Source organism: Alexandromys fortis, unplaced genomic scaffold (genome assembly GCF_014885135.2).
Source record: "Alexandromys fortis isolate MF-2015 unplaced genomic scaffold, M_Fortis_MF-2015_v1.1 scaffold_26, whole genome shotgun sequence".
In the NCBI taxonomy this organism is placed as follows: Eukaryota; Metazoa; Chordata; class Mammalia; order Rodentia; family Cricetidae; genus Alexandromys; species Alexandromys fortis.
In genome coordinates, this window is record NW_026067894.1 from 14400244 (window position 1) to 14426919 (window position 26676).

A 26676-nucleotide genomic window follows, 5' to 3' on the forward strand; every position below is an offset into this window, starting at 1 on the left:
CTAAAAGCAATTAGGGGAGGGGGTGGACCAGAGAGATGGCTCAGCAGTTATGAACACTATAGGTTTTTCTGGAAGTCCTGGTCAGTTCCCAGCAACCATATGGCAGGTCAAAAACAATCTGTAATGAGATCTGGCAGCTTCTTCTGTCCTGCAGGCATGCATGCAGACAGAACACTGACATAATCTTAGAGAACAGTAGGGCTCCTCCTTTGACTGTGCTGTAAAACAGCAAAGTGAAAACTACCTTCATCCCCCATGGTTTTGGCAGTAATGTTTTAACCCAAAAGAATCAACACTGGACTGACAGTTGCACTGGTCATTTCACAGGGGTTGAGTCAAATTCAGACTCATGACATGACAGGGTCTTGTCATGCTGCCTAGCTTTAGGAAGGTATTTAAATAGTGAGACTATTAAGGTATTGTTAGAGAACAGGTTGAATTAAGTGATTACACCTGCCTCTAAGCAACCAATTTCTATTTTTCAAGACGGAATTTCCCTGTAGCCTTGAAGCCTGTCCTGGAACTTGCTCTGTAGACCAAGCTGGCCTTGAACTATACTCCTGTTCCTGAATGTGGGGACCCAACACCACCTGGACCTATTTTTTTTTTTTTTTAGTTGCTTCTTTTCTAATAAGAAAGGGCAGGTGAAGATCTGGAAGGAGCAAATGGAGGGGAACTTCTATTTAATAGAAAGTCTTTTTCCAGTTAAAAAAAAAAAACCTATTCTTAAGTGAAATATATAACTTTTCCTTCTCACTTCCGTTTAGCCCTCTCTTATTACTCAGTTTGCTCCTGCCCAATCATCTTGTACTGGCCATTTTCATAAGCATACTGTTAATTTAATGCTCAATGTTGTAATGACTGATTTTAGTTTTTTTTTTTTCCCGAGACAGGGTTTGGAGCCTGTCCTGGAACTAGCTCTTTTTTCGCGACAGGGTCTCTCTGTAGCTTTGGAGCGGAACTAGCTCTTGTAGACCAGGCTAACCTTGAACTCAGAGAGATCTGCCTGCCTCCCGTGTGCTGGGATTAAAGGCGTGCGCCACCATTGCCCAGCTTTGATTTTACGTTTTTATTAGCTTTTAAGTTCAAGAATATTCACATCCCTTTCTATTAAGTGATAGTTAAGACTCATGTCTAGGGTAAGGGATACTTGGGAAATACTCACTCCCCCCTCCCAAGACTTTCCCAGCGACAATTTTACAGATGTTAATCTATCAATGCTCAATACTACATGAGAGGACCTGCTGTGAGGAATAACAAAACCACATCTAGACTTCTTGAAACTGGGAGTTACCTACCACCTCATATAGGTGTGCTGGGAACTGCACCTAGCTAGGTCTTCTGCACAAACAAAAGACCTCTTACATTAGATTTAGCCAACTTTCCTAAAAATTGCCAAAGAGCTTTGCTAGCCAGTTCTCCCTGGCCTGACCCACTTTTCTAGGTTGTTAATCTCTTGAAATTCTCTGAGGGATATAGTCTAGCTAGCTCTTTTCTTTGCCCACATGTAAGACCTGACTAGCTAAAATATCTGCTAAGTTTCAGGCTTTAGCTAAGCCAACTAACTAGCCGGTTCTTCCAGCACCAATGAGAAAGATTTCATTGGGTCTTCTTGTAACCCTGCTAAGCCCCAGTTTGATCATGTATGTGTAGGACACCAAATTTGAAAACTCATCTTTGCTACCTTCAGGCACAAAATCAGACAAATTCAAAGAACAGCCCTACTTGAACAAAAGACAATCAAGATTTTAAAATATCTTTATTAAATGTCAGTACGTTCATTCCTCTTTCATCTTGATTCATTTTCTGATACAGCTCTCACTTGATCCTGTCGATTAAAAAATATGATTAATCCAAAAGAACAAAGTATCAAAATTTATAACAATTTACTAAGGTCTAACATCAACCAATTTTTTCCTAACCCTGCTAAAAATCAAGGAATTGGTGGAAGTTTTGTAGTAGCAAAGAGTTTAAACTGCAAGGTCAGGTGTGTAGTTCAAGGGTCTTCCTAACAGTTTCCATGAAGCTCTTAATTCTTTGCACCACACCAAGTTTGGTGACACCTTCCTATAATCCAAGTTCTCTGGATATAGGAGGACCAAAAATTTAAATGAAAGGTCATGTTTTACTTCATAGCAAGCTCCATGCCATCCCAGTACAAACAAGGATATCAAAATCTGACCACCATTTTACTTACCTTACTGTCTTTCAGGCTAAACATACGAATTTCCTTCTTGGTTGGCCCATGTTGTGTGGTCTCTTGAGAACAAACATCTTATTCCACCTATAAAACAAGATTTAAATTACATCCCATAAATTTTAGCCTTTGTATTTTGTACTGGTATTAACAAAAAGTAATTTTGGGGAGCAAAGACTGAACACTTCTCTTTTCAAAGAAAAAAATTTTTTTTTTTGGTTTTTTGAGACAGGGTTTCTCTGTGGCTTTGGAGCCTGTCCTGGAACTCTTGTAGACCAGGCTGGCTTCGAACTCACAGAGATCCACCTGCCTCTGCCTCCTGAGTGCTGGGATTAAAGGCGTGCGCCACCACCGCCTGGCTCTCTTTTTAAATTTTTTATGTGTAAAAAAAAAAAATTTATGTGTATATATAGTGTTCTGTAAGGATGTCTAAATGCCGGAAAAAGGCACCACATCTCAACATAGATGGTTGTGAGCTTCCATGTGTTTGTAGGGAACTGAACCTCAGAAAGAATCCAGTCACCTCCCCAGCCCCTGAACAATCGTTCATTATAAATACAATATATAACACACAATATAGATGTACAGCATAGATATATGAGGCAAAGACCAAGGCAGCTCTGAACCCTGCAACCACTGTGTGAAAGCACAGCTTTATTTCCTCTCTGAATTCAAGCTTCCTTTGTAACTGGTGATGTTTGTTTTAAGCATGCAGCATTTTGAGGGTTTGGAAGGAATTTTAAAAATTGTTCTTTTTTGTGGCTTTTGAGACAGGGTTGGTTTCTCTGGGAAGCCCTGGCTGTACTGGAACTAGCTCTGTAGTAGAGGATGGCCTTGAACTCAGAAATCTAGGTGCCTCTTCCTCCCAAGTACCGGGATTAAGAGTAGGCTACTACTGCCCAATTTAAAATTGTTTTAAATGTGTGTTTTGGGTAGTCCCATGGAGGTCCTACAAATCAAAGCCAGGTATGAGGCTGCACTCAAGCCAAGTGCTCCAAATTCCTATACTTTTACACATCTTGGTAAATTTTTGAGAACCAAAGAATTTTCAGCATCAAGGCTCTAACTCAGATCCTAAAGCTCACATTTCTAAGGATACTTACTTCAAGTAAAGACTCCAAAATCAGCCAACATCAATCATTCTCACCTAAAGAATAATAAGAAAAAGTTAATATGGAAGACAAGGGTATAAGATAAAGGCTTGAAAAATGCTAGTTAACTTCCAAACTTAAAAGAGCAAAATTCCAGAGATTAAAGACTGGAATAAGTTGTAGCACTTATAAAAAAAAAAAAAAAAGGAAGAAACTTTATGGGGGGAGTCTAAAATTATTCTTTCTGTAAGTACTAAGTAGATGACAGAATTAGGATGAAGACTATATCTTCTTTAAAATGCAAAAGCCTCATTTCCGTTTCCACCAGTCTGAGCACAATGAAGTTTGACTGCAACCCAAAATATACTATCCCTTATGTGAAGGTGTGTGACAACGTCTACCTTACTAAGTGAGCTTGAGCCATGAGCTCTACAGCACACCCTGCTTCCCCAGTCAATTTGCTATGGCTTTCATCCCTAGGTAGAATAACCTCCAGGAGTGCTTTGGCCCCTTTCCCACAGCACACAACACTGCAGTTCTTTACCCTGCATCCCTATGCATTTGCCTCAATCTTTGTCCTCCAAGTCCTCACTGTGTTTTAAAATTAGGGCAAGGAAGCTATGCCTTACTGGAACAGCAAGGAAAGTTTTTCTGAGGGAGAAGTCAATGGCCTGGCACGGTACACAAGAAACAGAAAGCTCAGCCTTAAATTCAAGTTCCAGGTTTTTCTTCCTGCCTGTATCACTACTGCCACAGGTATATGGGATAGTTCTGTTGCACATGGACCCTCCATAAGGGATACTATATCGTTTTGCATTCTTTCCCCATTCTCCAATTATCCCTATTCTATGTCCAGGCCCTTTTCATCTTCAATTTTTTCTCCAGCACTGGTGTTCAAAACACTATTTTTATGGTTGGTTATCAATAGCTGTTGAGATTTCCACATTTGCATCTAAAAAATTGCCAATCATTATCTAGCAGCAATGACAGATGATAAAGGAGCAGTTAAATCCTCTGGATTCTCTCCCTAGTAGGGAGCCATTTGAGAACTGCACTAGCTAGACAGCACTACATTATCAGCTAAAGCCAAAACCAAGAAAAGGCCCAGAACAAACACCCCAGAGCTCTAAAACCTATCCAAAATCATTAACACAAAGGCAGCAGTAAATGCAGGACTGTGGATCATGTCACTGCAGCTGACAATGATTAACAATAGGAGACATGCACCCCCATTAAAGTCCAAAACTAATCACAGGCATCTCTTCATTAGGGCGAGTGAGAGTATGCATTGCTGGTAGGCTGCAAGCAGCCTTTTATCAAGAGCACCCATTGTATCTCTTTCATCTTTCAGAAAGCACGGGGATCTGCTCCAAGGGCCTAACAGTATGATAATACATTCTGGCATCACACCTCTGAACCTAGGTTTTCATTTAAAAAAAAGTATTTTGGTTGCAACAAGGTTATGAAACACAATGCAAGCACCTCAGTATATAGTATTACTGAAACCCATTTAATTCCCAGTTTTTTTTTGAGTGGTTCAAACCCCAATATACTGTAAGATTCACAATTTACACCTACATACAAATTAAACTAGCCAGAATCTACTTAAGTTAATGGTTTCTCATTCTGAAGTACAAAAGCCTAATCTTAAAAAGCAGACCAATAGGGGGGAAAAAAAGCACCCACCCCAAATTCCCTAAGTCCATATTGTATCAAGTATATTCTCTACAAGTTGTTACTGTTCAGAATAAACCTGAGCTCTTGTTGTTAACATTGAAAATCGCAAACTGAGCCACGGTAGCAAGCTTGTGCTACCGATTTAACAGACTATGACACTGCAATACCCCCATCAGGGTTCCAGGCAGGAGAGTGATACTCAAGTCACACTGTAGGTTTGTATTCTATAAGGAACTAAGTCACCATTGTTTTCATCTATCAGTAATCACAAGTTGTTTGCTTGGAGTAAATACAAATCTGCCCCACCATCTGACTTGCCTGACCAAAAGCAAGCCATTTTTCTTGATACAGTGAAAGAAAATTCTCACAGTCCTGACGTATTCAGCGGCACATATGCAAAAGGAACCAAATTTCCAGTTATAGGGTAGGAAGCATTATGAGTGGAAGCTGTTTTCTCATGCACGCTACCTACTAAACACCAAAGTTTAAACTGATTAGGGTCTAGAACAACAGTGGATAGAAAGCTCAAGTCCTAAGCAACAAAGGAAAATGCTTTGAAGACTTATGTATTCCTGGGATTATTATTAAACGTTTTGGATTGGAATCAATCACATCCCTAAAACTAGGGCACGAAGTTCAAAGAGCTACTCTGAACAATGCACTCACTCTACAGAATACGACGAAGTCTTATTGTGGGGAGCAATTCCCAATGTTTTCAACTGTAGGAAAGCCAGAGTTTCACACTACTTTCCCCCAAGTTTAGAGTATAAACATACTTTGACAAGCCATATAACTTTAACTGCTCATAAGATTCCCATCTAAGCCCATGTTAGTAAGTGTTCCCATGAAGCCCGTATCTGGAAAAATTTGATCACATTACAAAAAGAAACAAAAAATAAAACCCAGAAAAAAAACCCACCCCTCGACCCTGTGTCATTTAGTCTTATTCAACTTGCAAAACAAATTACCAAGATTGCATCATGGAATTAGACACTGCTGACCAATGGGAGACCAAGTTTTGCTACTAAGGAGACTAATTGTCACATACTACAAGTCTTCTCCAAGGTGCTATGCACCCCAGGTCAAGTATGGTTTGTTTCCCTCCCCCACCACCAGATGTGTTCCATTTTATCTTCAGTTACAATGTAACTAAAGAAATACACAAAACTTCAAGACACACCAGATTCAAGTTTGCATTTTTTTCTGAGATCTCAAACACTGAATTCTTCCTAACAAATTACAGATCTAAGCCCACACCGATTTTGAATTAACCTAGCTTATCATACAAGTATCAGGTGCTGCACTGTAATTTCACTGTCAGAAGTGTGATGTCAGAATGCCCACTGAATAAAAGCACATAGCAAGTCACCAAGTTAGATTATATTGCTTGTTACCTACCTGTATGCAGTCGGCAATGAGAATCTTGGAGCAAGCAGGAATACTACATCCGGGTCCTAATGTCCATTGCCATTTGCGGTACTACGTTCCTCACAGTTACGCACTGCAGAAATGCTGGCTAAACGCAGTTATGTAGCAGGCCACTACTTTAATAGTGCACAATTGCAGTCCAAGAACACCACAAAACATTCCGCCACAACTTTGTGGCTTGCCCAAGCCAAATACCTAAATTTTTTATCTGCCATGCTATGCCACTTGTAAGAACTTCACAGGTTTATCACTACAGATTCCCCAGATTATCTGTTTGTATTAGTGGTACAACACACATAAAGAGTGGTGGGTTTTAATGTACTTAGGAACTTACTGTCCTAAGGACAAGAGAATATGCTCTCACCACATAATGTATGTATGGCAATGGGTCCAGCTTATAGCATGCCTATCAAATATATTACTGTCTTAGAGATTAAAACCTTTTTTTGGGGGAGGGGGGGTTGAAACAGGGCTTCTCTGTAGTCTTAGTTTTGCTGGAATTAGCTCTTGTAGGCCAGGTTGGCCTCAAACTCATAGATCCACCTGCCTCTGCCTCCCGAATACTCAGATTAAAGGCATGCGCCACCACCTCTCTGCTGAGAATGACTTTTTTAAAAGGAGAAAAATTTTTTGATTGTATCCTACAAACATAATTTTGAGGAAGTTAAGGAAGAAATAGGTGCAAGTGATTTCTTCCAAGAGAAAATGTCTAAAATACATCCTATTATATCTCCCCCTCCCACCCTAAGTTTCATTTTTAGCTTTTGGTTCAACTGCTCCAGTTGATTTAAATTCACTCTTAGGCTAAAACCATCACATGTAAGACTTGTTGTAAGTCTCAGTAGTTTACAAACCCTTGGTACACTGATCAAAGTCAATGTTGGTTGACACTATGCAACCTTATCTGCTAAACACGGTTTAGCAACTCTACAGCCCACAATAAAGGCTATCAAAGCCACAACCTCAGGAAATTATCCTTTACGCAGCCTTCACCACTCTTCAAAGGTATACTACTACCAAAAGCTTATTTTAGGGGTCTGTGCCAGCATCCCTTATAAAGAAAGGCATGTAATCTGAAAAATAAACTGAAACATTAATTTTATAGGCAGATTTTCCCATTCCCCTCCAGCCCCCACCCACATACATTCAAATTCACCCTCTATGGGTGTCCCATGAACACCCCTCAATTTTCTCATTATTATGGTCCCTACTATACAATTCAACTAAATGACCTCCTTTCAAATCCAGACCTTTGTTTCTTCCGTACAGAAAACCTTTATGTACCATCAATTGTTAACTTCACTTGGGCCAAAAACTTCCGAGTGCTAAAATTATGATGGAACTACCTATTTCCAAGTGTACTGGTGAAGAAAAATGAATGTATTTCTTAAGGAGATTTTCTCTCTTAATACACCATATACCTGTCAATCATAAAACCACTTGGTGGCATGCTTATAATCATCCACTAGTGTTAACTTTTAAAAATTACGGTAATTTCCTATTCATGAAGTACTCAATTATTTTCACAATAGGTCTCCTTTTGTACTCAAGCACAATACTCAACCTCAGCAAGTGATTTAGTTTCTTTTGCCAATTAGCACCAAGGATAGAGGTGAAAAGGATGAAGACATTTCATAGTGAAAGTTCTATAATGTATAGAGTTGAATGGAAATGTAACTAACAACAGAGCCAAGCCATTCAATTCCTTTACATACTGTTAGAAGATTTTCCTCTTAACATATTTACACTGGGAAGAAAATCAAGCTCCCATTATACTCAAAGACAACAGTAAACAATCTACTTTATTATTATCAAGTCAGAAAGTCTCTTGTTCTAATGAGAAATTCAATGAAGTTGACAATCAACTAACATCATAGAAACACCCCCAAGCTTACAGTGGGAGGAAAGAGTATACTATGTAGCCTGAGCAGCTCTCTCCAAGTTTAGTACTACATTAAAAAGAATGATATAAAAACAGGTCAGGTCAACTCCATAGTTAGAATGGTTATTGACAGTCCTACTTCTTGTCAACTAGCTCTTAAAAGAGAACCAGTAATTTTTTTCAGACTACAGATGTTGCTCAATAGAAGTAGCACAGGAGGTGTATGTTAAAGAGTAAATAAGGCTAAACCTACCTTATGGTTAACTAACCCTTAACTCTTCAGACTAAATCCCAATCTTTTAAATCACTTGAAGTAATACATGAAAGGCTTCATGTTTAACAATCTTTAATTCAAATGCAAAAGTTCAATACAAGCCAATTGTAGGGCTTGGGATTTATTCGTTTAAACAAAACAGTAGGGGAAATGCAACAAGATGATCTTTCCATTTTCAAAAGCTTTGAAGGAAAGGATCATAGATAGGGCCATAAGGGATCGTTTAACCAAACCCCCTTTCTCTCACTACCAGTAGTTTATACCCATTCCATATCTTAATACATGTTCCTGAATTAAGATTTACAGTTCAACTTTTCTAAAATAACCATTTAAAAATGCTTAGCACCAGCTTGCTTCCTATAATGCCAAAGAAATCCTAACTACTTCAATATGCATTTCTTTTTAAAACAAGGGGGGAAGAACACCATTTGCAGAAAGCAATACTTAGCCTCCAGATACATTTCCCAGAAATGGCATATGCCACTCAAAGGCCTAGACACGCTCATGCTTTTCAAGTGGAATACCTAGCCTAAATGTGCATAGAAGCATGAATGGCAAAGTTGAAGATCAATATTATAACTATTTTTCTATTTATTCGAAGCACAGTAAAAAAAAAATGGTACACTTTGGAAATTCAGTGGCACAAGGTACACTGCCATTAACTTGAGAAACATTATACAGTTTAAAAAAAAAAGTAAATAAAAAGAATTTTTTTTCTCCTGTTGCAAACACTGCGTTACATAATTTTACCTGCCCAAACAGACCATTTACAAATATCAGGTCAATAAACTGCTAACATCCATAAAAAGGTAGCTTTCTTACTAAAATGCAAGAATTTAAAAGTGGTATCTAAACAAGAAAAGACAAAAACAAACTGGAATGAAAGGCTAGATATCTAAAATCGGGGTTTCTTGTTTGGCCCTTCATACTCTTCTCGCCCTCTACCGTACCCTGCTGGAGTTCCAGGACCCATTCCTCTAGGACCCTGTCCACCCACAGGACCCGCACCTCCCTGCCCAAAGCGCTCAGTACGCTATTGGAACAGTAAATTAACAGTTCATTAAATGTAGTTGATGTCCATGTGTGTTAAGTAAATATTTTAGAAGGTTCCGTAGTCAACGTTCGTCGATACAATCACCAATGAGTCGATCCACAGGTACCGGGAACATAGAAAGGAAAAAAGGGTAATTTGAAAATTAGTTTACGATAATACATGCCTTGTGGTATGTTCCCACTTGAGCCATTCTCATACACCTGTTTCAAAGAATAGATCTTCCCTGTAGTGCTAAAAAATTTAAGAATTAGTGCAGATGTGAAAACCCATTCCAAAATGAGTTCTAAGAAATTCACATCAGATTAATCCGCTGAAAACACTTGTCCAGGTATGAACAAAAACTGATCTCCAAGCCTAACAAGCCCAATCAGACAAAAGCAACTCACTCAGCGAAGTGACAAGAACCTACTCACCAGTTAGTGGCATGTGCTGCGTAAGAAACCTTGTGCTTTTCAAGATCTTAAGACACATCTGCTAAGCTGCAGAAATCTTAAAAGGTTGAAATAAAGCTTAATAAAATGCTACCAGACTACAAAAGAAAAAGCACAAAAATAGCACCTAATAGATTTTTTTTTTACTTAACCGGCACAGTACCTTGATCAAAAACTCATGTTGCCACAGTCTCACAGCACATCACACTTCAGAGCCATCACTAGAAACCAGACACTGACATGCACAGTATGTTTTTCTGCATTGTTACAAACACAATATACAGCCCACCAATTCAAAAGTCCAACTTTTTCTTAGTTTTGGAATGAACTGTCACTTTGCTATGATTCCATGTTTTAGGTTATCTCCCAAACCTATCACCAAGCTAGGGTGACTGCATTAAAACAGAGTGACTGACTTCACTACTCCATCTAGTTTTAGGGACTTTCACTTTAAACAAGTAAAATAAAACCCACATATCCTAACAAGAGAATCCTACAGGCATTCCATTACAATTCTACTCAAAATAACCCAATTACTGGTCATTACTGAAAATAAAAAATAAAGAATGCACCAGGCTTTAACTGTTCCTACCAACTTAAAACGAAACACTACAGAACTGCTTGAACAAACTACTTTCGGTCTGCTACTTTTGGGGAAAAAAAAAATCTTCAAAACTGTATGGCTTCTATAAAAGATCTAAAAAGAAAAATTGAGGCTTCAGAGTTATATTACAATAGCTAAGAACTCATAGTTGTTAAATGTATAAACCTCTTTCTAGACAGAACTTACATGTCAAACTAGTCAACAAATTTGATATATACACCTGTGCCTTCTAGAAAGGCCAAAATGTTAATTATATTTGATTAAACCTAACAGCACTATATCCAACCATTTATAAAGCTAATTTAAAATGTTTTAAATGAGGCCTCACACTAAAACCTACATAGAAAATAAGTCCTGAGCTATGAAATGAAGCTCCTTTGTGACAAAAGCCTACCGGTGAATTACTTAGATTCAATTTAGTTGCAAAAATTTATTCCCACCAAAATCCAGTTCCCTAAGTAGTACTCTACAGTATAGCCACTCACACCAGAATTCACTTTGCTGTTGTAAATAAAGCACCTGACAGGCTATCTCAATAGAGAAATCAAGATTGCATCAAGGGACGAATGCACACAATCAGTATGCTTGAATTACTGTTGATTTTTGCTACCCTGTAGCAAAGTAGAAAACATCAGTTTCTTTTAGATGTTACCTACAGAGAAACCCAACAGATGGGATACGACGAGTCAAAACACTAGACAAGTTCTTTTTCATGGGCTAGAAATAGAAACCACACCAATTATAGGCCAAAGTCCTACCTATCACTCTAACATGCTTAAGGCCATACAAGCCTTGAGATTTTGACTGATTCCTACTTATGGCAAATACCAGCTTGAAGAATGGCACTGTGCCATTTCTCTCACTTGGACAAAGAAAAACCTTATCTAGCATGTAAAATTTGGATTTGCCATGCACTAAAGGTTCAATAGTGCACAGACAATAAAATGGAAAACACCTATCTACTTATTGCCAAAGATAACTCCACATACAACAGCATTGACTCCTTGTTGGCAACCAGATCTGTTTCGGTTACCATACACATAGTTCTACATTGCCAAAGTAGTCCTCAGTATTGTATACAGTTACAAGGTGGGGGAACTAAAAGTCCAGTCAGCTACTTAAAAAGAGAGAAAAGGGAGAGGAAAAACAAACACTTAAGTCATGAAATTAAAAATTTCCTTTGTACTATATCCCACAGGATACATTACCATGTCGCTTCCCATCATGGAACCACTCATGGTTGCTGGTGGAACTCCAGGATTAGCTTCATAACCTATGCCACCACCACCACCTAGAGGTGGAAATTTCTGGCCTCCTGAACCATAGGGATCTAGGAAACAAAAACAGTGGTTATACCAACAGAATACTGTTGCTCAGGGTTATGCCCTTAATTTGGTTCTCTCACTTACCTCCCATGTTCATTGTTCCACCACCACCCATTCTCATGTCTCTTTCTCTCTGAGGGGGAAAAAAATAACTCTTACTTATATGTGAAACCTACATCACAAGAAATTTATGTGGGCTTGGGAGTCACAAACTCCAACACTTAGAAGACAGAGTCAGGTAGATCACCATTTGACACCAACCTAGGATAGAGAATTTCAGGCCAGCCACAGCTACATAGCAAGACCATGCCTCAAAAAAAAGCGTGTTTTTCTATTTGATTGTGGTATGCAAGTGTCATGAAAACTGGTTAGACTATCAAAACAAAGGAGAGGGCGGGGCTGGAGAGATGGCTCAGTGGTTAAGAGCACTGCCTGAGTTCAATTCCCAGCAACCACATGGTGGCTTACAACCATCTGTAATGAGATCTGGTGCCCTCTTCTGGCCTGTAGACAGAAGAGAATACTGTATACATAATAAATAAATAAATCTTTAAAAAAAAAAAAAAACCCTCCAGGGAGTTGGGTAGTTGTGGTGCATGCTTTTAATCTCAGCACTGGGGAGTCAAGGCAGGTGGACCTCTGTAAGTTAGTCAAAGCTGTTACACAAAGAAAAAAATTAACTACAAAAACCCCAAGCAAACAAAATTACATGAAATGTGATCTAATACCACACAATACAAGACAGCTCCATCAAGAGATACATTTACAAGGAGTTTTTTTTTTTATGCTCTTCAGTATCTACAGGCTAGGCTTCACAAGACAGCTCCAATTAGGCTACAACACAAAACTTACTGGGTCCATGTAGCCCATCCTGCTGTAACTTTCTTCTCGTTGGCGTCTCATTTGCTCTTCCATCTCTCTTTGGCGTATCATCATCTCTTCCTCTCTTCTACGCCGTTCCTCCTCTTGCCTACAAATGTTTTTCAGGTGCATGAAGTTTCATCTTTACCTTTACAATTTATACTTAAGAGGCTAGCAAGGTATGGTGACCCATGCCTTTAAAACAGAGTGCTCGAAAGCAAAGGCAGAGAGGGAAAGGGATCTCAAGCTAGTACCATGAGGCAATGACTTCTTTCAAAAAGAGTTAGTGGTGGTTTGTATTAGAATTTTACAAAGTGTAGGTTAAATATAAGTTTCAAAGTCTATATGACATAACTATCTACAAACAGCAGCATTCTGAAAGAATAAGCTTTCCTAATGCACACGTGCACTTAGTACATTTTGTCTACAAGGTAGAAGTGAAGACTAAATTTAACACTATACCTCAACTGCATTTCTTTACGTTTCTGCATTTCTTGACTGTGAAGTTCTTCCATGCGCCTCAATTCTTCCTGGCGTCTCATCAAATCTAAGCATTGGGAATTAATATTTTTAGATTCATGTTAGTGAGGCTCTGGCCATATCAAAAATGTCAACTGATCCTTACCAGTAAAATTCTGAGGCTTTTTTACCTTGGCGCAAAAGATTTGCTTGATGCTCATGGTAAGCATCTTCCATTTCACTTTCCAATTTATCTTTTGCATCTTTCATGTTTTTCTCAACTTGTTCCCTTTGCTGTTTTTCCATTTCATCTAAGGACTTCCATCGTTGAGAATATTCATACTCAAATGTGCCATGCTGAGCAAAACGAGGAGGTGTTTCTCTCTCCCTGACAAAGCAAAGTTTATATAAAGCCAATTTGAGAATGTAATATTACCTGACTTCCTTAAAAAAAAAAATCCAAAACGTTAAACTAGACCTTTATATAATCCCAGCACTTGGGGAGACAGAGACAAGCAGATCTGAGTTCCAGGAGAGCCAGAAGTACAGAGAAACCCTGACTTGAAAAAACTTAAGTACCTGTAAGCATATAGGCCCAGCAGTAAAGCACTTGTATAAGCATGGAACATAATGTACAATGCCTTGGACTTGATCCCCAGTACCAAGGACAAAGAAACACAACACAGGATCCTTTCCCTATATTATTGTATTGTTAAGATCCCCAACTTGCAACTCTGCTCAACTATGTTAAGAAACACAACTTATATCAGAATGCTATGGTTAAAAGGGCTGGAAAGATGGCTCTGCAGTAAAAAGCACAGCTCTTGCTCCAAGGGACCCATCATGTTTGCTTCCTAGCATCCACAAAGCTATGAGACCCTCTTCTTGTCTCCTTGGAAACCAGGCACACAAGGTGCACAGACATACATGGTGGTGCGCACACCTTTAATCTCAGCACTCAGGAGGCAGATGGATCTCTGAGTTCGAGGCCAGTCTGGTCTACAAGAGCTAGCTAGTTCCATGACAGGCTCCAAAGCTAGAGAAACCTTGTGTCAAAAAAACTAAACTGTACTTTGTAAGCACTGCTTAAAAAAGGGTTTCTGTCAACACTTTCACTCCCCTGAGCCCTTTGCTTTAATCTCCAACTTTTTGAGACAAGTCTCACTGGCCCTGGCTGGCCTGGAACTTGCCTCCTAGACAGATATAAATGCAACCATGAATTATTTATCTAAATTGTATTGAATCAAGGAGTAAGTTATGACATAGGATAAAGGCATGATGATGTATGAGTTCTAGGCCAGTTTGGTCTACAGGGAGGTCCTAAGTCTAAATTTAAAAAAAATTAAAAGACAGAGTAGGAAAAAGCACCACTTTCCCCATTTTCTATCATCCAGGCTAATTTTCCCACCAACACCAAGCAGATCTTATGCATTTTAAGCATTTGTCTGGGTCATATGTGAACGTACTTAAAAATAACCCAACAACTTCAAGTTCTGCCTGTCTTGGCACAGACTTTTAATCCCAGCATTCTAGAATGCTGACAGGTGGATTCCTGGGTTTGAGGCCAGCCTGGTCTTTGTACAGTCAAGGCTACAGAGAAACCTTGATTCCAAAAACCCAAAGCTACTCCACCCCAACCTCCCCCCAATCTGTCTAAGCCAGAAATCTGTATAAAGCATACTCAAGCAACATTGTAAAAAAATATTCCTAAAACTTGGCTTAATGGCTCACACCTATAATCCCAGCACTTGGGAGACTTTGAGTACCAAAAAGCTTAGTCTTACTTTTGATACATTGGATTCTTCTGGGCCAGTTTTTCAGGAAGACCATCTTCATCATCTAACTGTTCAAGAGGTTCCACAATGACTGGACGAGGAGTCCTAGTAACAGAAATGATTCCTCACCTTAACTTCCTTTCAACTTTAACTATCCCCCAAATTGATAAAAAAAAAAAAATCTCATAAGCAAAAGACAACTTACGTTGTCAGTAGGAAAACACCTTCACTGCATCTTTCAAATGCTTTTCTTGCTGCTGGCTTTGAAGCAAATTCAACAATCCCTTTCCCTGTAGATCTTCCGCGATCATCCACAATTACAACAGCCCTTTCAATAGGACCAAACTGGCTAAAGGCTTCTTCCAACAGTTCATTAGAAACATAGGGTGAAAGATTCCGAACAGAAAGGGCTGCAGCGTGTGTGGCAAAGCGAACCCGAAGCTGTCTACCTCTCATGGGAGTATCATCAAGTTCAGCTTTGGCGATTTCAGCCAAGGCTCTAGATTCCTGTAAATATCAGAAACATTGTAAACCGTTCCAAACCTAGCAATGTCCAATGAATGTATAAATACCCTTCCTATTTCCAAAACTCAACTGAAGTTGAGTCTTCTGGCAGCCCCTCCCAGCATCCAGGGCCAAAGGTCTGTCTTTGCTTCTTTTTTCCCAATACACACTATACTGATCTGTATCGACGGTGAAAAACTTAAAGGCCAATTAATTCTTTACATTTAATACCAAGCCTTCAAGAGTTTACAGAAGTAAAAAGGAACTATGACACTTCTTTCTAGTACGTATGTAAAAAACAAACCAAAAACACTCACAAGTTTAATGAACCCGAACCCTTTGCCTTTGTTGATAAAAACTTCTCCGGGTTCTCCGTATTTAGCAAACAGTCTTTTGAACTCATCCTCTGTGATATCAGCAGGTAGGTTCCCCACAAATAAACGACAGCGTTGTGTGTAAGTTTTTTCTCCAGGCCTCCGCAAAAGAGACAAATTGGCTTTAAATCCCTAATGAAGAAAACTGTAATTCAGACACCAAAGCAGAAAACAGAAACAAACAAAACCAATTCTGGTTGTCCCAAATAGGCCATATCACCCATTCGTAACGATTCTTTTTTTCCAAACAAACACTGCCAGGTTGTTACCATATTTGGGGACCCAACAGGATCTCCAACTCTACCATCAGAAAGAAGCCGTGATCATACTAACTGCTTTAAAGACACCCGCCTTTACCAGCAAAAGCCAATCAACAAGAAATGCTGACGTCAACAAATACATCTAAGAGAATAAAATGAAGACGGGAACTGCGCTCAACTGCCCTGTCCTCTCCAACATCACTGAAATCCACTAGAACGCTCCCAAGGGACGGCCTGCTTCCAGCATCCCACCGCTGAGCGAACAGCTGCCCTCCCGAGGCGAGGAGCTTGCATTCCTGCTGGAAGCCAATCCCCACGCAAACTACTTTCCTCGCCGGGCTTCAGCCCCGCCTTCGCGAGCGTGCGCAGGCGCGCTTCCGGCAGGCAACAAAATGGAGGCCGGGGCTGCCGCGGGCGGGGGGAGGGTAGTGGAGGGGGGAAAAAAAAACGCCGAGGGTAGGAAGGCGCCGCCATCTTAGGGGAACGAACCGCTCGCTCGTGGAATTACTCACCTCTGAGTCGGATATCTTTTCTTCTGTGCGGGCTACCGGCGCTCCGGGAGGGGGCCCCTGGTGGTGCTGCTGGTGGTAGGGCGGGTGGTGCTGGCGGCCCCCGCGGGGCTCCCCGCCACCCCGGTGAGGTGGCTTCGGGTGGCCACCGGGAGCGCCCATGCCCGGGCCACCTCCGGGCTTAGGCCCACCAGGCATCTTGCCGCCTTTCGGGCCGCCTGGGCCCGGGCCTGGGCCTTGCTTAGGCCCGGGCCCGGCGCCAGCGGCGGGTGGAGGCGGAGGGCCGCCGGTCTGTGGCGGGGTGGTCGCCACTCCGCTGGTCGGCGTCGATGGCGGAGGCGGTCCGGGGGCAGTGGATGTGACGGCGGGCGGAGGGGTCGGGGCGGGCCCCGGGCCCGGCGTGGCGCCGGTGGCCGGGGGATTGGCGGGAGGGGCCGAGCCGGCGGGAGGCGGCGCAGGGCTCACTCCGGGCGCAGCGCCGGGGCCTGGGGGGACGACGGGCTTGGACGAGTCCTGCGGCGGCGGCGGGGGCTGCTGATGGGGCGGCTGATGCGGCGGCGGCTGCTGGTGCGGCGGGGGTTGCTGCGGCGGGGGCTGCTGCGGCGGAGGCTGCTGCTGCTGCTGGTGCGGAGGCGGAGGCGGGATCGGTGGCTTCGGGCCGCCAGGGCCCGGGCCCATGGGGCCGCGGTTCTGGTTAAGGCCCATGCCGGGCGGCGGTGAGCGGAAGTCATGAAGGCCGCCGCGGCCACCGCCTCCTCCACGCCGGTGAAAGCCGCCGCCGCCACCGCGACTCCGGAACCGATCCCGAGACATAGCTGCAGTCAAGGGGCGGTTGAGGCAGAAGCGGAGAAGTCGCTCGGGGAACGTGGATGCCACCTTGCTTCGCACAAAATGGCGGACGACACAAGCTGCGCGCCGCCTTTGTCCTCTTCTTAAATAGGCCAGTTCGGCTTGGCCCGCCTTCCCTAGATTGACAGTTCGCTCGGCCAATAGAAAGTACAGTAGTTGATGATGACCCGTTAATCCTCCCTATTGGCTCCCTCGAGAGAGGCGGGAGGAAGGGAGGGGCTAAGGTTTCCATTTGACCTATGAAGGGATAAGGAGTTGTGAATACGCCTCTGTGATTTGTTGGAAGAAATTTGAATGGGCATGCCTCGCGACTTCCCCGTGAAATCAAATGTCCCGGCTCTTTTATTCTTCTTTGAGCAGTCCGCTATTCCTGTTCAGAAGAAGTTGTTCACTAGTTCAAAGTTATAAATTGAGCACCTGCTATCTAACTCTTCTTTGTGCCGGGACAATGAAGTTAGAAAAAAATCTCACAGTTTAACCACAAAGATTTTATTTAATTAAAACCCCATCGGAGGCTATCAGGTTTGGCATGTGAGCCCATCATTTGGGAGGTGGAATCAGAATGATCAGGCGTTCGTTTATCTCTACATTATCACCTACATTCAGTTTGAAGACAGCTTGTGCCACATGGAACGTCAAAAAAAAAAAAAGAAAAGAGAAAAACAAAAATGTGAACACGTTTGTTATAGTACTATATAAAATTTGCCATTAGGTTTAAGCGAATACAGTCTTTGTCAAAGAGGAAAAGTGGGTTAGAGAGCTTAGGACACAGTCTTTGTGGTTATGGCTTTCTTGACATGCAGAAGGCTCAGTTTAATCCCTACAGAGGGGTGAAAGAGATAGATATTACTACATGTGTGTATACAGTAATCACTTTAAAACACAAATCGTGAGAGAGGAGCACAAGTTTTTCTGTTGGTTTTGTTTTTTCGAGACAGAATTTTGTATGTAGCCTTGGCTGTCCTGGCTCAGTAGACCAGGCTGGCTGGCCTTAAAGTCAGTAATCTGCCTCCCTCTGTCTCCCAAGTGCTGGGACTAAAGGCTTGCAACCACCAGATTGATTGAGATTTTTTTCTTTTTATTCTCTCCATTTAACATTTCATGAACAGATAAGTGACTTTGAAAATTAGTTGGGTGAGAGCCAGGGATGGTGGCACATGACTTTAATCCCAGTACTTGGGAGGCAGAGGAAAGTATATTTATGTGAGTTAAGAGGCCAGCCTGGTCTACATAGAGAGTTTCAGGACATTGAGGACTACATAGAGAAACACTGTCTCACAAAAATAACAATTAGTTGGCTGGGATGACACTCTGTAATTCCAAAATTTAGGCAGTAAAAGCTGGAGGCACATAGCCAGCATCATTTACACATTGTAACGGCGTAAGCTAATGCAGACAGATTGTCAAAATACAGACAGCTTGCCGGGCGGTGGTGGCGCACGCCTTTAATCCCAGCACTCGGGAGGCAGAGGCAGGCGGATCTCTGTGAGTTCGAGACCAGCCTGGTCTACAAGAGCTAGTTCCAGGACAGGCTCCAAAACCACAGAGAAACCCNAAAAAAAAAAAAAAAAAAAAAAAAAAAAAAAAATACAGACAGCTTTAACGGAGGAATAGACTTACAGAACCACCGTTCCTGCTCCCGTGGAGACCAGGAAAGCAGAAGCGAGGGCTGGGCGCACGCTCCAGCCAAATTTATAGGCAAACTTTAGCCTGAGGCGAACACGCCCCCTAAGGGGTGGGACTTATCCCTACAACACATCACGTTCCCAGACAGCCAGAGCTACTTAGTGAGACCCGCTTTCAAAAAACAAAAGTTACATGCTGGGCAGTGGTGGCGCGTGCCTTGAATCCCAGCACTCAGAAAGCAGAGACAGGCAGATCTCTGTGAGTTCGAGGCCAGCCTGAGGTCTATAAGAGCTAGTTCTAGGACAACCAGGACTGTTACACAGAGAAAACCCTGTCTTGAAAAACAAAAACAAAAAAGTCACAATATTATATATTATGTTGGGTATGCTATAATCATAAGACTCAAGAGGCAAAGGTAGGTGGATCTCTATAAGCTGGAGACCAGCCTGCTCTACATAGTGAGTTCCAGACCATCAAGAGCTACACAGTGAGACTCTAGTAAAAAAAAAATTATGGAGAGTTAAAAACAAAACTCTTTAGTGCTTGCCTAGCTTGCCAGCCCTTTTATACTTTGAGGCTCTAGGTCCAATCCTCAGCTCCACAAAAACAAAAATCTAAATTTTATAGGATATGACAGTATTGATAAGCATCGGTATGCAAACAACCTGATAAAAATGATTCCACCAATTCCCCTGCTTCCACAGATCCTTAAATTGTCACATTAAATTTTGCTTTGTTTTGTCCTTTTACAGTTTGTGGTGTGTGTGTGTGTGTGTGTGTGTGTGTGTGTGTGTGTGTATGCATATGCGTGCTCACCATGCACACGGAGATCGGAGGACAGCTGGCCTGGCCAGTCAGAGTTACAAATTGTGTTCAAAATAATGAACACAAACACAGGGCTCTCTAAAGTCACCCACGTGTTCTAGCCTGAATGACAAAAGGTGTTGAGTCTGAAAAGTGTAATCAGCACATCACAGGAACTTTGTGAAACTTCTTAGAAGAATGTTTGTCTTCTGATTTAATAGCAAATTGAGGGAATAAATGGGAATGGCGGTTAATACCTTTAATCCTAACACCCAGGAATTTAAGGAGAATCACTGCAAGTTCAAGGACAGCCTGAGCCATCTAGGCCAGCCAGGGCCGATGTAACAAGACTCTTAAAAAGAGTGTCAAGGTGGCATATGCCACCATGCCTAGCATGAAGATAATAATTTTTTTTTTCGAGACAGGGTTTCTCTGTAGCTTTTGGTTCCTGTCCTGGAACTAGCTCTTGTAGACCAGGCTGGCCTCGAACTCACAGGGATCCACCTGCCTCTGCCTCCCGAGTGCTGGGATTAAAGGCATGCGCCACCACCGCCCGGCCTGATAATAATTTTTAAATATTTATGGGAGGGCAAAAATTATATTTATTTGGGACTGGGAATGTGGCTCAGTGTCTCACCTAACATTTGTGGTTAAGTCCCCAACACTACATAAAAACCAGCATGGTGGCACATATCTGCGTTGCCAGGTATGAAAGTGGATGCAGGAAGAGCTGAAGTTTAAGGTCATCCTCTGTACAAATTGCATTCAAGGCTGGATGACCTGCAGAACGAGAGATACAAAGCAGTTGGAAGACAGACTAGACCCAGCTTCTTTCAACATCATTACCCCCTGCTGGATATTGATGCATTTCTGTTAATAGGTCCTGCCGCACCAGCACGGCAACTGTATTGTTCTGAGCGAGGGACGTCGGGATTAACACACAACACAACTTCAGGTTCTGCAGACAAAGCCTTTATTCCACTTTCTCACACAGTATATATAGTCGTCAGCATGGGAGGCCTAGCCAGCAAAAGCAAGAAGCTCATCAGCGTAGGGGTAAACATCTTTAGAAAGATTGCTGAAAACAAGATTGTTTTGTTCTTGTTTTTGCTCTTGTTTTTGGAACAAGCAACCACAAGAGTGCAAAACATCAAGTGGGGGTGCGAAGGCCTGTCCTCAAGGGACCCAACAGGTCCCACTTTATGAGAGAAGAAAAGCAGAAAACCAGTGGATATGCTGACATCTTACAGACATTGTCTAGCCTTGCATTCCAAAAAGCCTGGCACGGCATCACAGCATAGGACCACCAGCCTATAAGGACATAAGCATGGTCATGGACCAATAAGACAAAGCTCATGAAGACACACGGGAACGGTTCATGGGTTTGTACCAATAAAGCCTGCCCTGAACTCAGTCAGATGACCTCCTCTCCTTGAGACACTCAAGACTTTCCTCTTCCTTTCCTCTTCCTGATATGGTCACAGTCCTCCAGATGTTCCAAATAGTGTACACAAACCTGCAGCACCAATGTGAGAGTGGGCACGGTGTGCCATAGCCACCAGCCTCTTGGTTTGCCTTCCAAGTGCTGGGATTACAGGCATGTGGCCAGCCCGGATTTAGTTCTCATAACAGTCACTCATGTTAACAGTGTAGACACAGTGGTAAATGTGTATGTGAACATGAGGGCAGTGACTAAGCGTCCTTCGGGTGGTTGTTGTGTTCCTTGTGTGTGTGTTCATTTATTTATTTTGTGTAGGTGTGTATATGCATCTGTGTGCCACAGAATGCTTTTTTTTTTTTTTTAAAGATTTTTATTTATTATGTATACAGAGTTCTTCCTGCATGTATCCTGCAGTACAGAAGAGGGCACCAGATCTCATTACAGCTGGTTGTGAGCCACCATATGGCTGCTGGGAACTGAACTCAGGACCTCTGGAAGAGCAGCCAGTGCTCTTTACCTCTGAGCCATCTCTCCAGCCCCCCCCCCCAAGAATGCTTTTAGAGGTCAGGGAACAACTTGTGGGAGTCAACTCTCTCCTTCTTCCAGCACATGGGTCCTGGGGAAACTGACCTCGGGAGACGCGGCTTTATGGCAGGTGCTCCCGCTCTGAGCTATGGCCCTGGCTCAAGTTTTTTTTTTTTTTTTTTTTGTTTCGCTTTTTTTAAGGCGGCGTTTCTTGGTGTAGCGCTGACTGTCCTGGGACTAGCTCTGTAGTGGTGCATTATTGAGCTCGAGTGGTATGAAGCACAACCTTCACCTTGTAGCACTCTGCATGCAGGCGAGCTTACCACACAAGCACTGTAATTACAATACACGAACGTTATAATTATCCCCTGGTTTGAGTTTTTATGAGGCCTAGAAGGTCAAGGGATAGGAATAATATGCTTGATGAAACACAGTTTTGCTTGCTAGTGAATTTTAATTCAATTAACGAAATTTGCATCTTCAGCTGAACCCGGAGGGCTTGTGAAAAGCCAACGTCGGCCATCGCTTGTTAATTTAACTCTGTGGTTCTCTCTTGTTAATTTAACTTTGTGATTCTCTCAGCTTTCCTCAGGCCATTCTTTTTTGGATGTATTGGGATGTGTCTTTGGATTTTTCAGTCACCCAACGGAGACCTGAAATTACTTGGTTTGGGGACAGTTTGGGAGCAAAGAAAGAGGGCATCTAAGCTTCCAAATTCGCCCTTCAGTTCTTCTTGTCAAGACATGAATCCAGCTGGGGCCCAACTGGTAAACTGTAATAGTGCAGTGAAGATTGTCACCACTAGGTGTCTCAGTGGCCGTGCCACTTCCTCCGTCACCTTGGCAAACAGCTAGCTCTGCACGCTCCAGTACCCCATTGTTATCGAGTCTCTAGCGGAGAAACCTTTCTGAAGGTTGACTTCAATGGTTGGGTTCAAATTTCCCAGCAGATCTAATCAGGGTCTAGATCGCCTCTCGAAATAATGAAAAGAGTGGATTAACAGCTTTGTCTCCTGTTTTGTTTTGTTGTCACTTAAGGACAACATACTATATTTCCCACATATTTAATTATTTCTATATCACCCAGAGAATTCTTTGGGGCGTGGGGAGGGGAAGGAAAGGTTTTCCTTCAGCTTGGGTTGATCGTGACGAGCAGACTGAGTTCCATCACCTCTTACCCCCAGAGTGACCCTAGACGTTTCTGTAGATTTTTTTTGTTTGTTTGTTTTTTCGAGACAGGGTTTCTCTGTAGCTTTGGAGCCTGTCCTGGAACTAGCTCTTGTAGACCAGGTTGGCCTCGAACTCAGAGATCCGACTGCCTCTGCCTCCTGAGTGCTGGGATTAAAGGCGTGCGCCACCACCGCCCAGCTTGTAGTTCTTTACTCTAGAAGCATTTGCCATCTTTCAACTGCTCCTAGATTTACCACTTAACATCACTTCAAAGTGATAGGAAAAAATAAGTAATAGAATATAACATTACCAAAACGGAAGGGGATAGCTCAATGACAGAGCCTGTAGATATGATTTTTTTAATATTTATTTATTTATTATGTATACAATATTCTGTTGTGTGTATGTCTGCAGGCCAGAAGAGGGCACCAGACGTCATTACAGATGGTTGTGAGCCACCATGTGGTTGCCGGGAATTGAACTCAGGACCTTTGGAAGAGCAGGCAGTGCTCTTAACCACTGAGCCATCTCTCCAGCCCTAGATATGATTTTTTGCCATAAGAAAATATTAGAAGCTAAGCAATGGGACAAAAGCCTTTGATCCCAACACTTGGGTGGCAAGGGCAGATGCATCTCTGTGAGTTTGAGACCAGCCTGGTCTACAGAGCTAGTTCCAGGACTACACAGAGAAACACTGTCTCAAAAAACTAATAATAATAACAACATTTTACTTGTGTGTGTGCATGTGTGTGTGTGCGCACGTGCGTGTATGTTCATGCCATGGAATGTGTATGGAGGTCGCAGCTTTTGCAGTCAGCTTTGTGGAATTGGTTCTCTGCTTTCATTTTTATGTGGGCTCTGGGAGCCAACTTCAGATTAGAAAGAAGGCTTGCATCATTGGGCAGCAAGGAGCTTTGCCAGCTGAACCATCTCATTGGCACTGTAGCATAAATTTTAAATCCAGGACAAATGTAATGTACACATTTGTCACCAGCATGATTAGTAATAGCCTTGAGTTGAAAAGATCCCTCAGGGCTACAGAGATGGCTCAGCAGTTAAGAGCAATGGCTGCTCTTCCAAATGACCCTGGTCTGAGTCCCAGCACCCACATGACAATTCACAACTTCTGGTCCAGGGGGTCAGACACCCTCATACAGATATACATTCAGACAAAATATCAATATACATAAAATACAAATAAATGATTTTTTTACATACCCCATGTTGGGGTTGGAGAGATAGCTCAGTGGTTAAAGAGCTCTTCCAGAGGTCCTGAGTTCAATTCCCAGCACCCACATGGTGCCTCACAACCATCTGTAATGAGATCTGGTGCCCTCTTCTGACGTGCAGGCATACATGGAGGCAGAATGTTGTATACATAAATCTTTAAAAAAAAAAAATCTCATGTTGTCCTCCGTAAACAAGGTGACCGTACTTTCTGTTTAGCTGAGGACCTAAGGACAATACTGTCTAAGTGACCTTCCCTCTTAAGAAAACTTTCTGGCTAATAGCCAATTAGTATCTTGCAGACAGGCCAGTTTTTCTAGTTTGTACAAATGCATCATTGAGATTAGCCACTGTTCATTGAGTTGAAAAGATGAGGAGATTTCTTTCTGTTTTCTTTTTTTTTTCCTACAGTGTTCTGAATTTCTCCCCTCCCACCCTCACTGTTCCTTTGTGTGTGTGTGTGAAAGTATTGCACGTGCATTTGAATGTTTACATAGCAGTGTGGACGTGTAGGTGTGGAGGCCAGAGATCAACCTGGGGTGTTGTTCTTCAGGATGGCTGTTCACCTTAAAAAAATATTAAGATTTATTTTATGTTCATGTATGAATGTACCTGCTTCTTGTGCATGTCTGGTGCCTGCAGAGGCCTGCAGAGCGCGCTGGTGCTGGTTCTCCTGGGACTATATTTACAGACAGTTGTAAGCGCACAGGTGAGCGCTGAGCATTGAACCCAAGTGGTCTACAGGGCCAAGTGCTCTTAACCACTAAGCAATCTCTCCAGGCCTCACCTTGTGTTTTTGAGACCGAATCTCTCACTAGGACCTGGGACTTGCAGATTAGCCTTGGATGGCTGCCCAGGGGGCCTCAGGGAGCTTGTCTCCAGCCCACGTGTTGCTGAGATTCCCAGCACACATTACCACATCCACCCTTTTACTTGGGGCCCTTTGACTTTCCAGATTAAACCCAAATCCTCATGTTCCCAAGGCAAACCCTTTACCAACTGACCTATCCCCCAGCTAGCTGCTTTTACTTTTTTTTTTTTTTTTAAGATATTTTTATGGGGCTGGAGAGATGGCTCAGAGGTTAAGAGCATTGCCTCCTCTTCCAAAGGTCCTGAGTTCAATTCCCAGCAACCACATGGTGGCTCACAACCATCTGTAATGGGATCTGGTGCCTTCTTCTGGCTTGCAACCATACATGCAAGCAGAACACTGTATATGTAATAAATAAATAAATTTTTTTAAAAAAAAGATATTTTTATGATTTATTTAACTTTGTTTCATGTGCACTAGTGTGAAAGTGTCAGATCCCCTGGAACTGGATTTACAGACAGTTGTGAGTTTCCATGTGGATGCTAGAAATGGAACCTGTATCATCTGGAAGAGCAGTCAGTGCTCTTAGCCGCTGAAGCATCTCTCCAGCCCCGCTGCTTTGATTGTTAAGCGGTGTCTCATCTCATGTGTGGCCCAGACTATTCTGGAGCTCACTATATACCCAATCTGGCCTTATACTCGAAGCAATCCTCCTACTCCAGCCTTCCTCAGGGTTGGCTGCTAGGTTTATAGAGTAAGCGGTTGGGGAATATTATTTCCAGGTGTGTGACTTTTGTCCACACTGTATTTGTTTAACTCTGTGAAGCTGTGTTACTATGCCTGTCAAAACACATTGATAGGCCTAATAAAAACCTGATGGCCGGAACAAGGATAGGCAGGACTAACAGGCAGAGAGTATAAATAGAAGAAGAAGGAGTGAGAGAACAAGGTGAGAAGGACATCAAGGGGCCAGCCACCCAGCCAGTGCTGGAGTAAGAAAGAAAGGAAGATATACAGAAGTAAGAACGAGAAAAGCCCAGAGGGAAAAGGTAGATGGTTAATTTAAGATAAGAAAAGCTGGCAAGAAACAAGTCAAGCCAAGGCCAGGCATTCATAACTAAGAATAAGCCTCTGTGTGTGGTTTATTTGGGAGCTGGATGGTGCGCCCCTCAAAAAGCCAAAAGGATAAAACATCCCACACAGTAAACCATCACCCTCACTAGCCATTATTACTGTTGTTTATTGAGACAAGAGCTTTCTATGTAGACCTGGCTGGATTTGAGCATCTGGAGATCCTGTCTCCTCAGAGGTGGCATTAAAGGTGTGCACCACCATGCCTGGCTACCTGCTTGTTATTTCTATGAGACAGGATCTCATGTAGCTCAGGCTAGCCTTGAGCTCACTTTGGAACTGAGGTTGGTCTTGAATTCTTGATCCTCCTGTCTCCACCTCCTAAGTATGTGGATTTTAGATGTGTGTCATGATGCCCAGCTCTGTATGCACCGGGGTCTTTAAATGC

At 42.4% G+C, this 26676-nt stretch overlaps 1 protein-coding gene across 2 annotated transcripts; it reads right to left on the reverse strand.

Annotated features, from left to right (window-relative positions):
• Positions 1 to 1740: 1740 nt before the first annotated feature.
• Positions 1741 to 17625, reverse strand: Sfpq (splicing factor proline and glutamine rich). 2 transcript variants are annotated; one of them, XM_050156675.1, is made up of 12 exons: positions 16709 to 17625; positions 15880 to 16068; positions 15264 to 15565; positions 15068 to 15163; positions 13475 to 13671; positions 13287 to 13371; positions 12816 to 12933; positions 12048 to 12096; positions 11847 to 11968; positions 3301 to 3344; positions 2198 to 2284; positions 1741 to 1828 (listed from the first exon to the last, which is right to left on the reverse strand). In XM_050156675.1, the coding sequence occupies exons 1-10, from the start codon at positions 17516 to 17518 to the stop codon at positions 3321 to 3323; spliced, it is 1992 nt and encodes a 663-aa protein (XP_050012632.1). In that variant the 5' UTR covers positions 17519 to 17625; the 3' UTR covers positions 1741 to 1828; positions 2198 to 2284; positions 3301 to 3320. The 2 variants fall into 2 exon arrangements, with proteins under 2 accessions (XP_050012632.1, XP_050012625.1); XM_050156668.1 differs by having other exon boundaries at positions 3301 to 9582.
• Positions 17626 to 26676: the final 9051 nt, after the last annotated feature.

Excerpts from the sequence above, each read along its gene's own strand:
- Sfpq (XM_050156668.1), bottom strand. The coding sequence starts at position 17,518 with ATGTCTCGGGATCGGTTCCGGAGTCGCGGTGGCGGCGGCGGCTTTCAC. Across the intron at positions 13,672-15,067 it reads AAGAATCCAATGTATCAAAA|GGAGAGAGAAACACCTCCTC; the intron begins GTAAGACTAAGC and ends TTGCTTTGTCAG. Across the intron at positions 12,934-13,286 it reads CGTAAAGAAATGCAGTTGAG|GCAAGAGGAGGAACGGCGTA; the intron begins GTATAGTGTTAA and ends AAACATTTGTAG.